This window comes from Hydra vulgaris, chromosome 15 (genome assembly GCF_038396675.1).
Source record: "Hydra vulgaris chromosome 15, alternate assembly HydraT2T_AEP".
Taxonomy (NCBI): Eukaryota; Metazoa; Cnidaria; class Hydrozoa; order Anthoathecata; family Hydridae; genus Hydra; species Hydra vulgaris.
In genome coordinates, this window is record NC_088934.1 from 39,470,001 (window position 1) to 39,494,674 (window position 24,674).

At 27.7% G+C, this 24,674-nt stretch overlaps 1 protein-coding gene across 1 annotated transcript in view; it reads right to left on the reverse strand.

Annotated features, from left to right (window-relative positions):
• The window catches only part of LOC105849088 (uncharacterized), a 34,995-nt gene extending 14,959 nt beyond the window's left edge, over positions 1-20,036 (reverse strand). Inside the window, exons 1-3 of the mRNA XM_065818922.1 lie at positions 19,857-20,036; positions 19,504-19,770; positions 1,661-1,827 (exon numbers count right to left, since the gene is read on the reverse strand). Of these exons, the coding sequence (XP_065674994.1) occupies positions 1,661-1,827; positions 19,504-19,770; positions 19,857-19,895 (473 nt within the window). The 5' untranslated portion in view covers positions 19,896-20,036. The remainder of the gene's footprint in view (positions 1-1,660; positions 1,828-19,503; positions 19,771-19,856) is intronic.
• Between the last annotated feature and the right edge of the window lie 4,638 nt (positions 20,037-24,674).

Sequence of the window (24,674 nt, forward strand, 5' to 3'; positions counted from 1 at the left end):
CAAGAGGTTTTAAAAACTTTAATAATAACTTAATCATTCAAACATTTTTTCAATTTGATCATGCTTCAAATTTTAATTGATACTAATAAATAAAATTATTAATATCAAGAAACCACTATTTTTTTTAGCTAGAATTAAGCTAAAAATGGTTTTAGTATATTATATCTTATCTTTAAACAGTCTGTACAGTTTAAACAATTTTAAACAAACTAAATTAAAATACACACAATATCAAAAATATAAATACATAAAATATTAAAAAATTTAAAACAGTGATTAAGATAAAGGAAAAAATCAACCAAATCTAGCAAACTTATTAAGCAAACTTAGATTTGCTTGATAAACATAAGCTGGCATAGTTTCATTTTGATTTACTTTTTGATCCACAAATCTTTTCATAATTTCTTTTTTTTGTTTAGTGCCACTTTTAGCGCACTTTTTGTTTATAAATTTTGTACTTTAATTATCCATTTTCAAAACACTATTTACTAAAAAGTTATTTTATGATACATCAAAATCAAAAAAATAGATTCCTTTCCGATAACTCTATCATTAAATTCAATAATAGCTCAATGCACAGATAACTCTTATACTCTTTTTGACCCAAATACATTTTTAGGGCACTTTTATAAAATAACACTACTCAATTCCAAATTATTTTTTATCTAATTATTTAATTGTAAAAACTGCAAATAAACAACTCTTATTTCACGTGGTAAAAATGTTGCTATAAAGTATGGGTTTTAAATAAGTATTAAATTACTTCTTCAGCCTAAATATTACTTTTTACACCTGTATTATGATAGTTTTCCATATAGAAATAAGTTGCTTCAATTTTAAGGGGCCGTTACTATGGTGTTTTTAGGGGCATTTTTTTTTAAAGATTTACATTAAATTAATTTTTAATAACTTATCTAATTATTTTTTAATTCCACTTACATGTTTAAGTTCATTATAATATTTTGAATGGAAAAAAAAAAATTAAAAAAATATTTTTTGATTTTTGGTAATAAATGAAGGTACGAACCCCTTGCTATCTCAGCTATCTCTGCAGGCCTGTAGTTTTATCACTGATACGCAGTTACAATATTTAAACAAGAAATAAATTGTACATCTATTCTTTAATTCAAACTTTTAGATAAGAAATAACCAAACAAGTTTGACCCATTTCCTGTAACTTATAATTGGGCTCCGTTTTTAGAAGTACATAAAAAAATATTTTTAAATAAACTTTTATTTTATTGCTTTTTAAATTTTTAGAAACTAAACTTTGATAGTGACTGTAATTATAAAATAAAATTTACTTTTTTTATCATTTTAACTATTTAAAAAGGAAGTAGATAAGATGAAGGGAAATTTAAATGAATAACTTCAATTTCTTAGCACAATTGTTAAAAACCTTTTATAAATAAGCAACAAAGCCGAAAATAAAAAGAGAAAAAGGAGAGCATATCGTTTGCCGTGTACCGTGTAAATCGTTTGCCGTGTACTTTGTGAAAGGACCTCAATTTGTGTTTTATTTTTCTGGAAATTATTAAACATACATTGTACTTTAACTTTTTGATATTTAAAATACAAAACTAAAGATTTTTTTGTCGTAACCTAAAAAAGTTTCCAAAAATGCTAATTATGATATCAGTACTTAAACTATTTTTCTTACCTTGCCGTAAATGATAACTCGTTCTTAAATCTTTTATTCAAACCACCAATTAAACTTAGTTTTGTATCCCGAATTGAGTCAAGTGAAAATTGCGCTGATAAATTGTTAAACAAACTAGGTGGGTAGACATTTTGATTATAAATGTTTACACTTAAGTTAAAAGTCACCTAAATAAAAGTATAATTAATAATAATTTTATTAAACAAAAAATATGTATTATTAAAATCAAGTACGATTACAAGTAAAAGTACTTATAATTTATAAAAGCAAATATTTGTCCAACAAAACAAACAAATTGTCGTTAGACAAGTGTGCAACCGTAGCTCAGTAGTCAGAGCGTTAACTTTAGGTTTGGTTAGATATGCAACATTGGTGGCGTGAATATCAGCAATCAATCTTGCTAAGTGGTCTTCCGCAGTGCTCTGAAAAAAGCTTATTATAGTGCTCCCTGGCTAGGTGCTCCTAGGTTAGGTTTACTTGGAGTACCTTAATAACCGTAAAAAATCAATAAACAAAATATTAGGATATTCGTTTAACCTAAAATAATAGTTAACTAAAACTTAATGTAGTTAGTAAAAGCACAGAGATCTGTGTTTAATTCTATAAATATTTAGTGCTTTGGTCGAATATTTGATATTCGGTTTGGTCGAATATTTGATATTTGATTTTTGTCGAATATTTGATATTTGAGTGGTCGAATATTTGATATTTGAGTGCTTTGGTCGAATATTTAATATTTGATTATCACTATACGTGACACCCCCTTAGTCTTACATGAGCAAAAGTAAATGAACGATTGGAAAGTTAAATTGAATGAAAAGATAAAAGGATTTTATGATTTTTACATGACTAAATCGAATTTTAGGAGATTAGTATCAAGTCCATAGTCAATTATATCGACTATTCGTTTTTTCTCAGTCAACTAATTTCGACTTTCGACACGTTGACTTTTCATCGATTTAGTCGAAGTCAATAACAGCACTAGGAAAAAGGTTGATAAGACTGTAGTCTACCCATAAGTAACATTATTTAAAGTTTATAATAGGTTTATAATACATTTTGTTAGGTAATGTCTGGAAGATTAACGTGCCTTGCTATCGGGGTAAGTTAGTCAGACATTGGTGTAAGTTTCATCAGACTTTGGTGTAAGTTTCATCAGACATTGGTGTAAGTTTCATCAGACATTGGTGTAAGTTTCATCAACTTCTTTTTTTTTTCATTATTTTGTGTTTCATTTTTTCAGCTAAAAAAACAATTTATGATTGAAATTTAATATGTGTTGGACCTTAGTATGAACCCCTAATGACCCTAATATTGACAAAACGTAAAATTCTTATTTATTTAATTCTTACTATTTAACCCAAGTTTTTTTATTTTCAATTTTATATTCAAAAAAAAATTTCAATTCTTATTGGTGCTGCACCGACTATCTTATGTTTACTTTGTCTACTGTTAAAATATGGTTTTAACTTTGTAAACTTTAATTATTTTAAATTTACCATGTTGATCATTAGCTAATAGTTCGAAAAGAAACAAATTTGTCGCAATCAAGGTAAGAATAGTTGTATTTTCTGGCCGAATTAAAAAATTTGTTTACATCGATAGCTTTTATGTTTTTATTATTTTGTGTAATAATTGTCTTTGCAATAATTGTCTTTTCTTACAGATTTCGATTATTTTTAACAACGCTCTAGAAAAAACATCAACAACAGGTTAATTGGTTTGCAATCTTAATCTTTAATAGTTTTACTTTTTTGATCGTGTCATAACTTTTTATTTTATTTTAGACATATCTTACAATGCTTTTTCAGCAATTTGCAGAACAAATTGGAAAAGGCTCAAATCTCATAAGGCCCATAAGGTGTGGGCTTAAATTTAGGGCAAAAAATCCCCCCCCCTCCTCCTTTAAGTTTTTTTTTCAAACCATTTCAAAACGCTACTTTTTTTTTGTTGTTAAATGGCTTGTTTTTATATCCTTCAATAATATTTGTGTTTTGAAATGGTTGAAAAAAAACTTGGGATAAATAATAAGAATTAAGTATAAAAGAACTTTACGTTTTTCCAATATCTAGAGGGTTTTATATCAAGGTCCAACACACTTCATTACTCTTTATAACACTATATTCTTCATAATAAAAATAAAATCTATTCAACTCTAATTAGAGTATACTCTAAAAAAAAAAGTAGAAATTTCTACCTTAGGGTAGGATATGTGATATATCCTTAGTAAGGTATAATTTTCTTCCTTTTAGGGTAGAAAATTATATTAAAAACAATTATTTGTCATACAATTTTCTAACTTAAAGGTATAATTTTCTACCTTATAAGGTAGAAAATTATACCTTACTAAGGGTATATCACATATCCTACCTTAACTAAAAATTTCTACCTTTAATTTTTAGTGTGTAGAATAAATTTTCATTTTAGTTTTTAATTTCAAGCCATTTCAAAACACAAAAAATTATTATCAAAAAATGAAAACAAGACATTTAACAACAACAAAAAAATAGTCTATTGAGGACCAAAGCTTTGACAAAAATGCATACAAACATATTTATCGGTAATTAAAATTACTAAAACTTGGTTTCCGATAATTGTAATAATAATTTGTAAAATATTTGTGTCATTTTGTTGCACAGCAATAAAATGACACAAATATTTTAGCATTTAGCACGAACCAAACTGTTTCTATTTTCGCAGCAATTGTTTTACAACATAACATTCATTATAAAAACCGACGTTAAGTTGCATAACTTACACTAGTTTCCATTATAAAACAAACTTGTCGTGCAACTGTTGGACGACATTCCTATTAGAAACATCAACTGTTGTACAACATTTAGAAACTGTTGTACAACATTTCTATAACTATTAGAAACATCAAGTTTAAGCAACTTTGAAGTTTATTATATTTAAATAACTCTTGATTGTTTAAAGATATTAAATGCAATACTATTATTCAGCATAGAAAAAAACGGGGGTCAACGGTCAACGGTTGTTCGAAATGAAAAAAGAAGTTGTTAACTTGACCTCAAAAAATGAATTCTTGGCAGTCAAGCTTGACCTGTTAAAAAAACATAGTTATGGAAAATAAGGTTTTGTGAAATATAATATGGTTATTAAATTTTATGTTTTGTTAAATACTATGTAATAATATTTAATAACACAACAAAAAGAATTGTTTTATGGAAAGCGGATTGAATTACTACCAACCTTTACCTAGATTCCCAGCTCGCTAAAGCGCATAGCCTTTGAATAAACTCAATTAAGACATAAATAACCTAATTGTTATATATAATAAAATTACTTACCAAAACGTAATTCTTTTGAAAAAATTATTATTGAAGCGCCATAGAGAGATTATCGTCAATACCATTTAGCAAAGTTTCTGAGCTCCTTAATCATTTCTTCTCCTAACAAATTCTTTCTAGTTATAAACATTTGATAAAAAAATGCACATTCCTCGGTTTCAAAATCTTTTATTCAAATTGCACACATCTAATATTATTTTGATCATAAAATTATTTTCTTTTCCATTTCATTTGATGAAAAAGTATTTAAACTCTTTAGCTAAACTTGAATAGTAGCTCAGTAACGCTTTGGATTTTTATTGTTAAAGACCTCAGTCCGCTACCATATTTTCTGAGAAAAAGCGCTACCAAATGGAGAGTCCGCATGTAGTGAAGTTGCGGATGAACGGATTAAGTCGCGCGACAGCCCAGCTCAGTATATTATTTTGATTATTCTAGGTTGTTTTGTATTATTTTTTGAACGATTTGAATATAGAAAAATTGGTTAAATATTTTTTTTCCCACAAAATTCATGTGTTTGAAGCGATTCTGAGTAGATACATATTACTTAATCACTACACAAATTATGTTTATACATTAGCATTATTATTTTTATTTCCGTTCTTTGGCCTTGCATTGTTGTATGCATACATTTTATTTTGTAGTCAATATTTTGTTTTGTATGCTGTTGTATGGTGATATTATTTGTTGAATATCATTGTTCATCTTAAGTTTTTATAAAAAATATTTATTTCTTATTTTCGTAAGTATTGCTTAGGTGTATTGCCTGTTTTATTTTTGTCATCATATGAGTACATTTTCAAATATTTTTCTATTAATCTTTAAGCAAACGAAATACAATACCGTTGGAATAGCAGCAGAAACTTCATAAATTCTTGTCATGATCATCTAACCAATTGCTTTAACAATTTTAATTTTACTGATGAATATGAATACGATCTTGTCCAAATCTATAAAATAATTACTGGCAACGCTCAAATAGCTTTAAGGAAACTCTAAATAATAAAAAGCAATATTTGCATTCAAAATCTTGGTGGACACCTGAATTAACTGGCTCTAAAACAATTCTTTCGATACATTTTAAAAAATGGAGAGATTCTGGTTTTTTAAAAGATTTACACTCTTTTACTTTTAATCGTTATCTAATGGCTCGTAAAAACTTTCGCAAAGCCGTCAAGATTTCTAATAAGCGAAACAATAAAACATTACAACAGCAACAATTCCCCTGTTTACTTATGCTCTTAAGATGCAGAAAAAGATAGCTGTAACTGGGATATCCTATTTGATAAATTATATTTTGATAAAAAATTACCACTCTGTATAGTTAACACTATCTCTTCGTTATATAACAATAGTAGCGCAACAGTCTCATATCAACGTTGTAAATTAAACTCTTTTCTTCTAAGACAAGAAGTAAGGCAAGGATTGATTCTTTCTCCTCACGTTTATAACCTTTACACTGAAAGTCTTCTCAAAAATATTAAAAATCAAGGTATTGTCGGCACATCTATACACTGTAACTTTACTGGTGAGGTAGTATATGCGGATAATATCATACTTTTAAGCTCTACCTTCTCTGGTCTTAAAAAGCTTATAAAAACATGCAGCATTTACTGTAATAACTATTTATTACACTAAATGCCAAAAAAACTGAGTTCTTGATTTCAGGTAAAGCACAAATACAAACCAATACGATAACGATTTCTGGTAATAACATAAATCTTCAGAATAAACTTAGACATTTGGGATTAACATGGGATACTGAACATTCAATTTTTTCTTCACTCAGTGATACAAATGTTGATGAAAAGATCTCAAACTTTACAGCTGTTGTTCAAACTCTTATTCAATCTGGAATCCGGTTTGCCCACCCAAATTCTGTTTCCTATATAAATAAATCATTGGCAATCCCTACTTTAACTTATGGTATGGAGCTATGTGGAAATAGTTCTGCTTTTATGAAAAAGCTAGATATAATTGGAAGGAGTGCGCTAAATTTGTATTTGAATGTTTTAAAACACAGTAGAAACTATGCGGGTTCTCTATTTGGAATCCAGGAAATTTAGGAAAATATTAGACAAAATAAATTTAACTTGCTCCTTCGTCTTCTGAACTATATATCAACTGCAGACATTATCTGTTCACAGCTGAAATGCCTTTTGTTTCAACATTCGTTTGTTGATGATGTCCAGGAACTATGCCGTTTTCAGTTGTTAGATTTTAAGGATTTGTTTCAAAATAAAAAGTAGATAAAAATTGCATCTTCGAAAAGTAAAATTCCCTCCGATATTGAATGCAAAAGAGCAAAGAGGAATTTTCAATGATATTCTTGAACAAAAATTCTGAAGTAAAAATCACCGGAAATAACTTTCTTATTTTTCGAAAAGTAAAATTCCCTCCGATGTTGGATGCAAAAGAGCAAAGAAGAATTTTCAATGATATTCTTGAAAAAAAATTCTGAAGTAAAAATCACCGGAAATAACTTTCTTATTTTTCTTTTTACCATGTAAATTACATTGGGTGTTAAACAAAATTAAATAATAATAATAACCAATGGTTTCCGTTTCAAAAATGAGATTGCAACAACATCTTAAAATACCACACAATAAATTACTAATGTATTTGCATAAAACAGAACAAAATTATCGATAAAAGTTTCAACTTTTATTTTCAGCATAAAGTTTAGTTCCAGATCACAACGAACTTCAAATTGTTGCGTCGTACATACGTGGTCTTCAATAGTCAGTCCAAAATCTTACTGCTGAACTACTCAATTGTATTTTTCCATGTAAACACTTGTGTTTCTCTGAATCTTTTCCATCGGTAGGACAGTAATAATATTGCAAGTTATTGGTTTTTGAACAAATAACATGTAAACATTAAGAAGTAACATAAAACAATGTTGCCAATACGCTTGTTTCCATTCCTACTAAGTTTCCAGCATTTTGACTTAAGACAACACTAAGAAAAATCTTGCAGACAACTAAGTCATGCACCTGTAAGGCAACCACGATCAACAAGAACTTTTTTATACTATTTTAAAATTCGTAGGTTTGCATTGACACGTTTTTCATAGTGTCTTACACTATTTATATTAATAACTTGAACACCAGGATAAGTGTTATTGAAACTGATGAATATTTTATTTTTATTGTGTCCTAAAAGGTTAATCCTAAAGCATGCAGTTTTTACTTTTCAATAGATCTTAAAAACACACATCTCGCACCCATGGTCTTCATCCATGTTAAACCGTTAGCAAATTATTTTTAATTGTATTTACAAATGTGCGTGTTTCTCCAGTAGTAGTAGCTACATATTTAACGCTTTGAGAAAGTAAAGTTGATGTGCTCCCTCTATTGTCGAAGTTAGTTGAAAAAAGAAAAAAAAATTGTGTCTAAATCATAGAGATTGAATACAATATAGAATAAAAAAGCCTCATATGTTCCTAATGCCCAATTCGAAGATACCAAAATTAAATTAGCTAATTAAATAATTCAGTAGAAAAATAAAAAGGTAAAAAAGCAATTCCGATTCAAAATATCATTCAACGATGCTCGTCTTTCTTTGGAAAAATTGTTGTTTTACTACTTTATTTGTATGATTTTTGCTCTATGATTTGAATCGACTTAGTAGCAGTTTATTTAAAATCAAATTTATTCAAAATTTATATGTATTTCTACTTCTAGCACACAAACTAAAATTACTTTTTTTTTGCCTTTTTATTTTCCGATCGGTCAATCACTTTGTTTAAACCAAGTTGGCTAGCTATTGCTTCCTCAATTGAAATAGTGGCCAAAGAGCAAAGACGATCTGATTTAAGCCTTATTTGTAAATTGATGCTTGTTTTAAAACCATTTGAATACAAGTCTCTTGAACGTTCAAAGACGTCATTTTAATTACCATGCTTACTGAAACAGTATAATTAAAAAGTGTACATAACATATTAAATCAAAAATGCATAATGGATAAGCTGGAAGAAGAAGTGAATCAAAAGTAGTTCGGCAATTCCACGCTCTAGTGAGTTATTTTGATGGAAAAAATAAATATATTTAAATAAAGATCAATCTGTCATTGGTTTACCGTATGTTTAAAGATTTTTAATTTCAAATTAAAGTCTTTCGTCATCACTATATATATATATATATATATATATATATATATATATATATATATATATATATATATATATATATAAACAACTTTAAAATGTATTTTACATAATAGAGTGCTCAATGTTCTTGAAAGAACAATGTTCTTTCAAGAACATTGAGCACTCTATTATGTAGAATACATTTTAAAGTTGTTTATATATATATATATATATATATATATATATATATATATATATATATATATATATATATATATATATATATATATATATATAAACAACTATAAAATGTATTCTACATAAAAGAGTGCTCAATGTTCTTGAAAGAACAGAGTAGTTATATAGAAAATCACTTCACAAAAGTTTTTTCATTTTTCACTGTGTTTCATCAACAAAGATGATACATTTCTAATGAATCTTTGTTGATGAAACACAATGTAAGATGAAAAAATTTTAAAAGTTGTATTCTTGCTATACGATATTTTTATTATATGCAAGTGGATTTCAATAAAAAGGCAGCATAAAACTATTTTTAAATATATTTTGATATAATAATGTATTAACGATATTTCGCTGGCCAATTGTTGTCAGCGTCATCGGGTGATAATAAAACGATACAAAATAGCATAAAACAAACCGTTTAAAAAGACAATAAAAAGCGTCAAATATACAAACCAATTAAATAATACAAGTAATGACGTCAGTTATCAAAGCCCACTAACTGGAAAAAAACTACCCAATGCGTCCTGTTGTTTCCACTATTAACACACCTCCTTATGGAGCATCAGAGTATCTGGTTAAAATTATCCAACCAACATTAAACAAAAATTCAACTCGACTAATTAATTAAAGAAATTTTGTCAACGATGCAAAAGAATGGAAGATAGGCCCTAATGAAATTTAGGTTTCATTCGATGTTGTTAATTTATATCCGTCCGTATCAATCGATGAAGCAATTTCTGTTATTATTAACATATTGAACGATGATTTTGACGATTTAAAAACTAGGAGTAAATTAACTCTTATAGATATACAACAACTAATTTAACCTTTGTTAAGCATAAATGCGTTAGTGGTGTAGTGGTAAAGCGCTTGCTTCATAAGCGAGAGGTTCCGAGTTCAATCCCCACCACGTCCCTGGTAGTACTGCGCTCAACTTGTTTCTCCGCGCAGCGGCCTTGTTTGTCAAGGTTCGTGTTTCGGAGTTATAGAGTTGAGAGAGGGTTATAACCACTATTAAGTAGCCTCTTCATCTGTAGTGGCCTTCTCGGCTTTAAGGAGGTGAATAACAAAAAAAATGTATATCTTCCTTTTTAAATGAAGATAAAGTCCGAATTTTACCTAATTCAGGTCCAATTGCTTTATCATTGATGGTAGTCATAACTGAAGCATTTTTGCAAAGTATAAAAAAAAAAAAGCCCTCAATATAGTCTTTGTTAATTCATCCCAACTAATAACTTACAGAAGATATGTGAATGATAGGCATGCTTGCTTCGAATCAAAAGAAAAGCGAGAATTGTTTCCTAAAACTTTAAATGAAGAAAACCTTAGACCGCGTTTAAAAACATACTACATCTAACCAATTAGATAAACAGTTTGTTAAACTACCTTGGATACCTATTATTGCCCCAAAACTCCGAAGAGAATTTAGAAAACAAAGCATCAGAGTTATATTTAATTCAGCTCCCAATTTAAAAACATATTATGCAACAACAAAACAAAATTACCTCCGAACTCAAATCCAGGAGTTTATTAACTTAAACACTCATGTGGAAATATGTATGTATATTGGTGAGATCAAAAAGAAAATCATTTTAAGAAGTGCAGAACACCAAAGAGCTAGTAAAAATCAGAAATGGTCGAGTACAGGAGCCGCGGAACATTCTAAAACCTGCCATGGTAACTTTGATCGGCTAAATCCTAAGACCTTGGCAGTCGTTCCAGAATACAGAATAAGAAAAATTAGAGAATCCCTAGAAATTGACAATGCAAGAGTTTGATATGAGATAGGTAGTGGACAAGGTGTTCTAAATCAATATATATATATATATATATATATATATATATATATATATATATATATATATATATATATATATATATATATATATATATATATATATATTTATATATATATATATATAAAACAAATAAGAATTTTTTTTTAACTTTTGTTAAAATCATTTAATTTATAAAACACATGTTTCTCTTGTGTAGCATATTTATCAGTTTTTTGCTAAAATATGCAAAAGTTTTAAAGATGCAGTGTCCCACTCTACATACTTTTTATAGCCGAATGTTAACCTGACATTTTAATGTCTGTTACAAAAAAATTAAAACAATAATATTCTGGTTGTTGAATGTTTTTCGCATGTTATTTTTTTTATGGCTTTTCAAATTTTAAAAATGCAAACTATTGCCAACAAATACTTTAGGCGCAATTTAGCCAAAATTATAACAGAACCTCTATGAGCTACTTAGGTAAATGCATTTTTCAGCTCAAAGCATTCACCTTAAGGTAAGTGAGGTAAATGGGCTATTTTGAAAAATGGGGTAATAAGACAACTTATTAATTTGGTTGATAAATTTGTCAAACTTTTTTTTTTAAAATCAGTTGCAGCATGCCATACACATACAAACCAATGAAAGATTACGCACACAGTAACTACCCCATAGAGTGATTGAACAAGGTTATGAAGGCCAATGCTGCTGGTATTTCAGTTAAAAGGATCTCTGAGACCAACAAAGTTTCGAGAAACTTTCGAACTCTTAGAAATTATCTCTGTGGAAAGACCAAAAATATGCGGACATCTTCATGAACTGCTATTTCTGCTGAGTAAGAGCTTGTCATGACTCAAAATTCAGTAATGACAGAGCACTTTATTACCAGAATAAAGAGTTTTAAGATCTGACTTTGTTAAAACACTTCATCAAATGTCCATCAAATTTCCTTCACAAACAAAAATGAACTGTGGTCAGTTCTCTCCGAACTGACTACATGATATCTGAAAGCTTGGGAAGAGAAATTCCTGTCAATTTTTGAAAAATATTTCACCTTACCGGACTGCAGCTAAAGAATACGTAAAGAGTTCAGATGTTACCAAAAATGTCTCAGGCTAAGATTAATTTGCATTTACTCCTGCATTTTTCTCAATGTTTTCAACTCAAAGAAAACGTTCATTTGATTCCCAGTTTTTTTAGTTGAAATTAAAATGCACAAAGCAAAGAATAAAAGTGATTTGTTCTGTGTGTGACACATTCGGCGTCTCAATGGTAATGACCGTAAATTATCCTACCTTACTAACTTCCTTTAAAAGAATGCACTGCACCAATCATGCCTACTCATGTATGAACTCATTTTGTGATTTCCGTAAGAGGTAATGGACCTGCATTCAAATTTCCTTTTTTTTGGCAATAAGCTACATTTTTAAAATGATTTTTTTAATATTTTGTTATGATTTGAAATCATTTACAGAGCTCCAAATTGCCGCTCATTTGTACTCATTTGCACTAAAGCAGGAGTTTGACCTGTTGGAATAATATTGCAAGAAAGTATTTATCAAACTTTTATCAAAATCAATTAATGGTTAAAAAAACAAATTCATTGCAAATGTCATCGTGATGAGTTGAAAAAAAATAGCTTTATATTTTACAGGTTTCTACTTTATAATCTACTTTAATAATTCTGCTTTAATAATCCATTATTTTGAAAACGTTGTAATCATTTTAGTGAATTCAAAAAATACTTTTTTCTGGCATTTCAAAATAACAATAAAGTTTTATGGAAAATCACGGATCATAAAAAACTTTGAAGACTAATGGTTGGTTCTAACACTTTGTTTTTATTGCATTTTCTAGCGCATTCGAGGAGTTTATCTTTTTGTATAGCTTTAAAATTTAGTAATAATCAATGACGTTTTAATAGTTTTAAGAGTATAATCAAGGACTTTGTAATAGTTTTATAATCTATTAAAACGTCCTTGGTATTATAAATGAAAAAACAAAACAAACAGCGGCTATCAAAAAAGAAAATTAGCAAAAGAAAAAATAACCAAACTCAACAAAATTATTGAAAAAACCGCTAAATTAGATAGTTTTATAAATAAGGAACCAGTAACAATAATTTCAGAACAAATTAGCAGATGCGTTTCCATTGTGGAATTAATTAAAGAAACAATCACCGACGTTTCATCAGGCTCGTAGCAACTGGGGAGAAATGGAGGGGATGGGGGGAGGGGGCCCGGCAGGAGCATTTGTCCCCCCCTCTTTCCCAATAATTTTTTAAATAAACAATTTTGAAGAAATTGACTGAAAAAATGATAAAAAAAAAGGTCCTTAAAACTATTTCTGGGTCGTACTCTCGCCCCCCCCCCATTTAATTTTTGTTCCTACAGGCCTGGTTTCATCACCTGATATTTAAAAACTTAATGGTTTAAACAAATTAAAACAGCGACAACAATAGTAATGAACAAAACACCGAAACATCTGCCAGTTGCTCTTTAATGGTTAATCACATCAACATTAAAATAGAACGTGGTCCTGCTAAATGGCAACGGTGTGATAAATCTTCTATTACAATATTTATGTAAAAAGAATTGCATTAGTCAAAAAATTTCTACAAGTTTTTTTTTTTTAATTTTTTTATTTAGGTGCCCGAAGAAGACTTAATGGTCTTGTCACAGAGCACCGCGGAAGTGCATTTAACCAGGAAGTTCGCGCCTCCTTTCTTATCATCACGCGAAAATATGTCCAGAGCTCGTTTTAAACCTGGATCTTCTGCTTCTAAAGCAATCGATGTAACCACTGCGCCACTGCTGCACTTTCTCGGCCTTGTTTTTCCTCAATAAAAAAAATTTATGCGGCAAAGTAGTTAGATATTTAAATATAAATCTTTTTCGAAGAAGATTATCAAATAGTGAGTTTATATGGCAAAATTATCTAGTATATCTCAGCACGAAAATAAAATTACAGCATTGACAGTTTGAAGCAGTTCTGAAGCAACAATTTTTAGGTGACTCTAGGTCAAATGTTGACTCTACTTCCGACGTATCACATACTGATCAACTCGCTTTGATTATTAGATATGTCAAAAATGAAGTCCCCGAGAATGAAGTCCCCAAGGAGCGTTTGAATTACGTTGAAAATGTAGGGCATAAAGCGGAAGATATGGAAAAAGGAATAACACAGTTATATGCAAATAAAATTGAAATAAAACACTTATGAGGACAACCCTATGATAACGCATTTAATATGTCTGGAATTTATTCAGGAGTAGAAGCACGAATTAAGAAAATCAATGAGCTAGCACTTTTTTACCTTTAAAGTGTTAAGCAGATTGATTGTTCAAAAGAAGCGTATTTTCATAGAGATTTTAGAAAATATAAATATTTTTTCTTAAAATTTATTGACAAAAAAATTATGTAAAAAAATGCTAAAGTCTCTTAAAAAGATTTCAACAAAATGTTTTTCAGCAATTATACAAAAAATACTTATTTTTACAACAAATGAATAACATTTTTAAAATCTCTATAAAAATACGCTTCTTTTGAGACCCAGGTTGACATACTTTTGAATAACTTTTTTTTCAACAATATTAGGGACTTTACCCTAAATACTTAAGATTTGAACCTAAATATCTTTACAACTTGACGTGATGGTGAAAAATGGTTTGCATATTTGAAATCAGCATATTTAATTTGTTTTAAAAAACCACTTAGTTAACAAGATATGCACCATAAAATTTTATTTGTTTATCAGTGTTATCAATTGATTGAATTCCTAATTTCAAAGTTAAATTTAAATAAAAACTATGAATTTAAAGTCAAAGACATATCGTTCATCAAGGAATTTAAAAGAAAACGAGGAAAGATAAGAAAAATGATGAAATAAATGAACCGGAATCACACACCAACTACATACTCACACACAGAATATGTCACACACGGAATCACAAATTGAATGAATCACACACGAAATAACATACTAATCAGAACTTAAAAACTCAGACATTTAATGTTATAATTGTATGTCTTAGTAGAGAACTGAAAAAGAGGCTTGTAGCACATTAAGTTATTTAAAAAACTTTAAGGCCATTTAATAAATTACCCACCTGATAAAATTTTGGAAAATGAAGTACATTTATACCGAATGAACAACAACAATTTAGATGAATGTTTTATGGAAGAATATATTCGCTTAAGTTTATATCTGAAATAAAATGAACTTTACGCGAATTCTATATTATAGCTAAGGAACATTTTTGCGCACTCATTTAGCAAATTGTTCTGCTGAACGTAGCTTTTCGTTGCTAAAAAGATTGAAATTGTATTTAAGATCTACTGTATAAGAACAAAGTTTAAACGTCTTTTCCATATTATCAATAAAAAGCGATTAAACTTTCAATACTAATCATAGTGATATCATTGATGACTTTGATAGAAAAATTAAAGAGAAAACTTTTATAGTATATTTTTGCTTTTTGGTATTTTGATAAATTTACGAAAATAACAGATAATTAGTTTTAAGTGTAAATATGTTTTGCTTTAACTTATATCATGAGATATAGGGCAACGACTATTCATATGCCTAGGGGCGCCATAGAAACAAATGCGGTACTGGCTACAAGGCATTTAGATACCATTATAAAGATTGAGATGCTTTTGCAATTTGTTAGGAATTTTTATATTCTATTGTAGTTGTATTTTGAATTTTGTTTTAAAAATCTAGTTTTAGGCTTAGAAACATACTTTCTTTAATTTCATAAACATGTATTGCAATGTTTTGTTGTTTAAATTAGGTTTTTATTTGTTAAATGGCTTAACTGCAATATCCTTTGATTTTCACATTTAATGTGCATTTTTTATGAGTAATTCTTAAATAAAGTTCACAATTTATAGCTCTTATTATTTTTTTTGTATGTTATTTGAAATCTAGTTATGTGATTTACGACTTTCTGACAAAAATGGAGCAAAAGAGGTAAATAGTATAGCAGTGTTACAAATGGATTTCAAAATGCTGAAATTCAAAATGCACTATTTTTACTTCTGTAACATGGTTCCAAAAAATACTGTCATGCAGTTGTTAGTGATTGTACAACTCATGATAAAAAAAAAATCATTAGTAATTTTTGATAAATTGATTCAAAGTCTACCAAAAGAAGTTGTTGAGTTAAGAGTTTGGAAAAATGGCTCTGTAAGTCAATTTAAAAACAGATTTATTATGGTAGGTGCCTAATCTCTCCACTAAAAGTATGGAATTGTTATAAAATGGAACTACAGTGCAACTAATCATGGTAAAGAACCAATGGATGGTTTAAGAGCAGCTGTTTAAAGAATTGCTTCTAATCAGGTTCTAACCAGAAAAGCAATATCATTAACAATACTGAAAATTTTTATCACGTTGTTTCTTAGACTAGCCCAAAATTTCAAATTTCTTTAATTTTATCTGAACAAATTTTATATTCTTATATGTAGATTTAATTTAATAGTCTTTTTCAAAGAAGTAATGAAATAAATCTACATTTAATTCAACATTTTACAAACAATTAAATAATGTCAGAAAATTATTACAAAATTATTTCAGAAACCAAATAAAGTCAAAGGGATTTCTACATTTTATTTCTTTTTTTGATGATTGCATCTAATTAAAACGATATTCCTCAGCATCAGAAACAGCAACTCCAAAAATTAATATAAGAGCAAAAAAAAAGATAAAAGAAATTTTATTACGCATTTTGCCAATCAGATTTTTGAATTTTTTTTCATACAAATTGAATATTTTTTTGACAAAATTTTTTCTATTTGTTATTATATTAGAACACTACAACCAATCCAAAAATCCAAAAATTGGAGTGAAGAAGTTTATGCTGCGAAATAAATAGTAGATGTAATATTATTATGTTGTATATAGCCTAAATAAATATATTCTTTACCATCTAAATAACTTCTAAACACCTGTTTGTTTTAATTGTTAATTAATTATGTCCCTTTTTCTTATTTTTAGAAAGTAGTCGGCACTTTTAGTAATACGCCCTCCCTCCCCCTTTCATTTTATTTCTAGAATCGCCCTTATTTATAGATTTATTTCGTTCTAAAAAAGCGTTATTTTGATCCGGAACTTATTCAAATTCTCCAAGCTGTCATTTAGTTACAATTTTTGCTGATTTACTAACAGATAATCTGCTTGTTGCTATCTGTTACAGCTATATTTTAAATATAAGAATATAAAATATTTGTAAACACGAGTTGTGGAAAAAATGGATAAACAATTTTTGTGAGCTTCGATTGCTTCTGATTTATTTTGATAAATATCACTGGATAGCTTTTGTGGAACGTTATTGTATAATTTTAGATTAAGATTATTATGCTCTATTTCATTGAGAGTTATGTTCTTCTGCGCAGTGGATTTGAATCCCGTTGATTAACTCGCACGGTTCTTATGCAGTTTAAGTTATTACATGAATTGGATGAGGGTTCCTGGCAGACTTTTTGACTGCGATTGCTAGACAGATGGTAAGATCATTGTGGATTGCTCCAGGGTAATCAAAAGAAAAAAAAAAGTTTTCGCTCAGATATTTTGTGCGCTTGAACATTTGCTCCAACTACTCAACGGTAGCTACGCAACTGTAATTCTCCAAAGGGCATTTGTAATAATAATCTTTTTTTTGAAATTAACAAAATTTTTAATGTTTAATTTGAGTTCATTTTAGATCTGTTACTATTACACTGGTTGCATAACCATTTTGACAATTTCTCCTCAATTGATTAATATTTGTATGCAGTTTTAGTTGCTTTTTTAATAGGCTGTGTATCAATTTCTTTTTAACCGGATAAAAAACTTGAACTGGTTTTGCTCAAAAAAAGTTTATAAGATATTTTATTGAGTATATATTCATCTAGTATATACCGGGAATCATTATGTTAAGGTGTCACTTAAAAATTTTTTTAAAATTTGTTAAGTTTAGAAATTTATTGAATAAATTAGGACAATAAAATCAATTTAAAGACTTTTTATTTAAATTTTTTGTTTTATATTGAGAAATTTTAAATTTCTTAAAACATAAATAAATTTTAATAAAATACTTTTCGGTCCTTTTTTTCCCTAACTTTTGGAAAATTTTCCCACCCACCCTAAGCTTATTAAGGCCTCCCTCCCCCTCTGTTTAATAATTTTTACTTGTTATCAGCAAAAAACTTATATCTAAAATTAAAAAAAAAATTAAGTCAAAATCGGTCTTAAATATTAGAAAATAGTTATTTCATTTACCAATAAAATCAAAAACCTTTAATGTAAACAGGCTTTAAAAATCGTGGACCTGGTTAGTAAATCTCAATATGTTAAATCAAAACCTTTCAGTGTAAACAGGCTTTGAAAATCATCGACCTAGTTAGTAAATCTCAATATGCCGAAAATGAGATTTTGGTTTATTTTTTATTTAAGTATAAAACTTATATCAGCATATTAAATCCTATCGAAATTATGATAAAACAGCTGTTAGAAAAACGGATTTATAAATTGAAACTTTTTATAAAATTTATAAAATACTTATTTTGTAACATGGCGTCCGATTGGAAGTTTTCACAAACTGAATGAGATAAATCTAATAAATTTTGAAAGAAAAAAATTACCTTCTCAACTTTTATAAACCCCCCTCCCTAATCCCCCCGTTTATTAGATCTGGACAAAAATTCTCACCACTCCTTTTAATTCCACCCCGCCCCCTACCTTGTATTAAGGACTTGAGAGTTCATAATAATGAAAATAATAAAATAATGAAAAGCAATAAATTTTAATGACAACTTATAAATGTTATTTTTTGGTAACAGCCACAATATATTTTTTAAATACATATATGTATATATATATATATATATATATATATATATATATATATATATATATATATATATATATATATATATATATATATATATATATATATATATATATATATATATATATATAGTTTTTAAAAAAAAATCTAAAAAGCTACTATTAAAAGAGAATGTTTCTATCACTTATCTGTTTATTTATGTTCGGAAATGTTTAAGAGAAAATGCTTATAAAATCTTGACCTCAAATTTAGAAAATGTTTTAGTTTAAAATGTAGTAGCTCGTAAAATAAAATATAAAATAAAAAATTAGAAAATATATATAACTTAGAAAAAACTTATCGTTTAGCCAATGAAAAATGTTAAAATTAATTTAGTACCAAGATTTAGATGGAATTTCATAAAAGTCAAATTATACTTTTTCTTTGTATTATATATATATATATATATATATATATATATATATATATATATATATATATATATATATATATATATATATATAAGACTAATAAGACCATTAGAGATTAGTCTGATGGTCTTATTAGTTTTTATATAATTTTTTATGATTTATTTAAAAAAAAGTTTTACCTTTAATGATGACGATTTAAGAACCAATGGTTTTGTAACATTACCCGATAAATCGAGACTAGTAGTTCTCGTTTTCGCATCTTCAACAATTGTATTTGAAGTAAAACAGTGGAGCGAACCTGTACCATAACATATTTCAAATCGAAATAAACAGTTTTCATCGCAAAAGTTTTTTTTACAACAATCTCTTTTATAATCGCGGCCAATTGATCCACTTGTATTAAATGTTTCAAGATAGATCTTTACTTTAAACGAGGATTCAGAAAACTAAAAATTATTGATTTTTATAATTCCTACAAACTATAACAAATATAACATATAAATATATAAATAAGTTATGTCAATAAACATGCCTGTATTGCTTGAAAAAGACATAAAATTATAATTCTCATTCTTTTTTAGCTTTTTTTAATAATAATAATTATTATTAAGTTATACAAAGTGATTTTTTTTTAATTTTCACTTTATCGAATTTATTTTACAGCAATTTAAAAAGTAAACATATAGCATATTTAAGCATATAACATATTGACAAATGGATCTTAGATTTTGTTAAAATTGTTTTTTTTCTCAAACAGTAAGAAAACAAACATTGTTTCCAGCAAACAGAATTATACGGCAGTTAAACTCAATTAACGATGTTATTTTCTTTGACAAACAGAAATAAAACAAGGTTTTTATGTTAACAACGTATATAAATTAGGAAATATCTTAGCAAATAATGAAAAAAAAAGCAACTGGAGTTTCCAGACAATAACAGAGCTCCCGGTCTCGTATTATATCCAAATATTTTTATATTAATTCTAGTTTAAAAAAAAAAAAGTTATCTGGTTATTTGATAAATCTAAATAGTTGCTTCAATATTTTATAACTTTTTTTTTCTCATAACATATTTTAATTTTGTTTAAAGTATATTAAAGAATTAAAGCGTAGTCTAAATTAATATTGATTCAAATTACATGATTAAGTTACATTCATTATAAAAAAAACTTTTTTTAGAGCCCTACCGGAACCTCAAAAATAAAAGTGCGCTAAGATATTCCTCGTATATTTTACTATTGTTATTATTATTATATAATTGTTATTATTAATATAATTAATATATGTATACTTTTACATATACTTTTTTAATTATGATATATTACATACTATAAAATGTCAAAAATCATGGCAACATAAAATGCATACAATGTAATACGCAAAGAACGCTAAAGCCCACACTACACTAAATCTGAATACTGCAATCATTAATTTATTTTATAATCAACACTAGTTTTAGTTAAGCTTAGAAAAACATCTGTGAATAAAAAGTTATATTTTTCTCATTCAAAAAAACTCACACCCTGCTCAAAGGTAAAACAGTTTCCACTAGTTTTAAACTATTTGAGATTCCATACAAACATTTATTTGGTTTTAGTCAGTTTTAAATAAAAAAAAATTGATTTTAATTTGCATTTACTAGGGGGCAAGAAAAATATGATATTGAGTTAAAAAAAAAGGTGGAATAAGAATTTTTTTATGAGTAACCAATATATTTTATTGACAACTCAAAAAACATTTTACCATCAAAAACCTGCAACTAAATCTCAAATATAGGACAGATCTTTAATGTTATACTTGCAGGTGTTAAAATTTAAATATCTAGTTCGCAAGATTAAAATATCAATAACAATCTAATGTAAAAGTTGTACATTATGCACTCACACACACACATACAGGACCACATACTCAAATGCACAATTTAAAAAAAGTTAATACAGAAATAAAATTACAGGTGTAATTAGATTAACAATAACTAACGTATTTGTGTATGCTTAAGAGCATTTCTCTTTGCAAACACACACGTTTTTTTGACGCATTTTCGATGACGATAAAACGTCAAAAAAATGTATTTGCTGGGCAAGTAGAATTCCAATTGGCACAAACGTTTTAATAATATATACAATGTTAATGCGTTTTAATACGTTTTTTAGGCGTCTTAAACGCTTCTTGTGCTCACTGGGATAAAAACCACGAATCTAAAATGTCAACGTGTACTTTTGCAAACCATAATGTCGACGCGTACTTTCTTAACTTAGCCAAACTTGGAAAAAATTTGTTGATGGTTTTTTCTTAGGTTAAAAACTATTCAATTTAAATTAAAATATAATTTAATTAAATGAAAAATATGTTTTGATTTAATTTAAAAAACTAGAGTAAAAGTGGATCTTGTTAAACAGTTTTCGAACAAATTGAATTATTTTTTTCCAAAATAAACTTTTATGTACTTTTTTATATAGATTTACTAAGAAACATACAAGGTTCTACAAGAATACATAAATTTATTTTCAAATTTTATTTGGTTTTTAAGTTATGAGCATTTAAAGTAAAAATACACTTAATAATAGAATGACTGTCTTTTTAAGTTAAACGTGTAATCTATAGCCATACAAGTTATAAAATACAATTGATAGAAATAAAGTAATCAAAAAGATTAAATGATAAACTATTTACAAAAATGACTAAGCGAAATAAAAAATATTTTCAACATTTTTTGGTAAAAAAGAACACATTGCCAAACGTGTATCTTTCATTCATCTGAAGACCAGAAGAATGAAATGGTTTAAAAAAAAAAAAGAAAGTTGATTTTAACGCTACGCATAACAAAAAAAACAAAAAAATACTCGAACCTGTTTAACATTTAGGGTAAAATGAGACATTCTTTTTCAGGTTTACAAACTCGAGTATTTTCTCGTTTCTTAGTGTTTACATTATCTATTCGTAGTTTTTTTTAATGTATTTTGTAGAGCAATTCTCTATTCTTGAACAGCAACTCAAATTAGATAAACATTTGCTTTCGAATTTATCACAATTACTGAATGTGACTGCTGATTGAGACTGCCATGTGTGGATAAGTTACAACTATTAATTTGGAAGGTTGGGGTAGTTAAGTTAGAGCGAAGCTTGTGAACATATAAAACAGAAATGCAAACAACTGCAAACAGATTGTGCAGACTTTGGTGGTTGAGGCTGAACAAAAGCATAGATAAATTACTGCCGAGTGAGTTGATATAGGGTTCCAAGAGTCCTCTCTCAAAATTAACTGGAAGTAATGAAAAGGTAAACTACACAGTAAACAACTGCTTAAAAAATGTGACCGTTAAGTTTAAACAAATAGGTACCAGGAATTTTTTGGAAGTTTGATTAAATGATTTAATCAGTGATTGGATAAATTAAATGTCTTCAATAAAAACTGAGAGTAAAGTTGTATATTCAGCACTTTTCAGTACAAGATGCTGTTCTTAGTGTATTTTGCTAGCAGTTCTCTTGCTTTATCAATGTTTAATGTTTTCAACGTTTTATAAAAGCATAGTATTAAGCTTTCTTGGTTTAACTTTCGTAAATAAATTTATTTGTTTTGTATATTGTAAATAACTAGCAACAAAATTAAGTATTTGTTTGCAGGTTCTACCGAAACCCTAATCGGCAAGTCCAATAAGCTATGCTTATTACTAAATAAATACTTATTATTATTAAATACTTCTACTGAACTAGTATAAGTTCAGTAGAAGTATTTAAAGTGGTGACTGAAATAAAATGTTTAATTGTTTTTCAAGTTATTAATTTACTTAGGTTTCTCATTTTTATATCAAGAATAGATGCAAAGTGATATTTTTATATCAAGAATAGATGCAAAGTTATATTTTTATATCAGGAATAGATGCATAGTTATATTTTTATATCAAGAATAGATGCATAGTTATATTTTTATATCAAGAATATTATTATAAGAATATTCGTAGTGTTTACATGATCGAATCGTTGAAAATATATTTTTAATCTATTTTCTATAGCCATTCTCTATTCTTGAACAGCAACTCGAATGAGATCAACATTTGCTTTCAAATTTATCACAACGACTACATGTGACTGAATGATTGAGACTGCCATGTGTGGATAAGTTACAATTATTAATTTAGAAGGTTGGGGTAGTTGAGTTAGAGCAAAGCTTGTGAACATATAGAACGAAAATGCAAACAACTGCAAAAAAATAGTGCAGACTTTGGTAGTTGAAGCGGAATAAAAGCATAGATAAAGTACTGCCTTGTGAGTTGATATAGGGTCCTTTTAAAGTAACTAGAAGTTATGAAAAGGTAATCTACACAGTATACAACTGCATAAAGAATGTGGCCATCAAGTATAAACAAATAGGTACCAGGAGTTTTTCGGAAGTTTAATTAAATGATTTAGTCAGTGATTGGATAAAGTAAGTGTCTTCAATCAAAACTGACAGTAAATTCGCATATTCAGCATTTTTCAGTACAAGAAGCTGCTCTTAGTGTATTTTACCTGCAGTTCTCTTGCTTTATCAATGTTTAATGTTTTCATCGTTTTATGAAAGCGTTGTATTAAGCTTTGCCCGGTTTAACGTTCGCAAATAAATTTATTTGTTTCGTATGTTGTAAATAACTAGCAACAAAATCAAGTATTTGTTTGCAGGTTCTACCAATCCCAATCGGCAAGTCTAATAAGCATGGCAACTAGTATTAGTTCAGTAAAAGTATTTAAAGTTATTAATTTACTTAGGTTTCTCATTTTTATATAACGAATAGATGCGTAGTTATATTTTAGTTAATAAATAAGTAAGAAATAGTTAAATAACTATATAAAATAAATTCCATTACAGAAGCGGATGTAACTTCCAGACATAGAGCAAACTCTAAACATTTATATATTTATTCTTATGTCAATAAAGGACGCTTTGCCAAAAATTGAGATGATTGGAGTCTGGGAACAAAAAAGCTCTAAAGTTTTAGCTACATCTGCCTTAAACATGAGAGTAACAAGAATAACAAGTTAACAATACATGTTTTTTTAATATTTATAACTACTTATATTATTCGATAAATTTTAAATTTCAAAAATTATGACCAAAACTTATAAATAAAGTTTTAATTTTTTTAAACCGCAATTTTTAAACACAAAGAGATTATTGTATAATATTAAAAATTTATTAATGAATATAAATATATACACCTAGCAAAAATATATTATATCAACATGTTCCTCTCACTTTTAGGGCAGGTTTAGCTAAAGTTCTAGAGCTTTTTTGTTCCCAGGCTTCAATCATCGCAATATTTTGCAAAGTATTCTTATTTGAAATATGTATAAACATATAAATGTTTGAAATT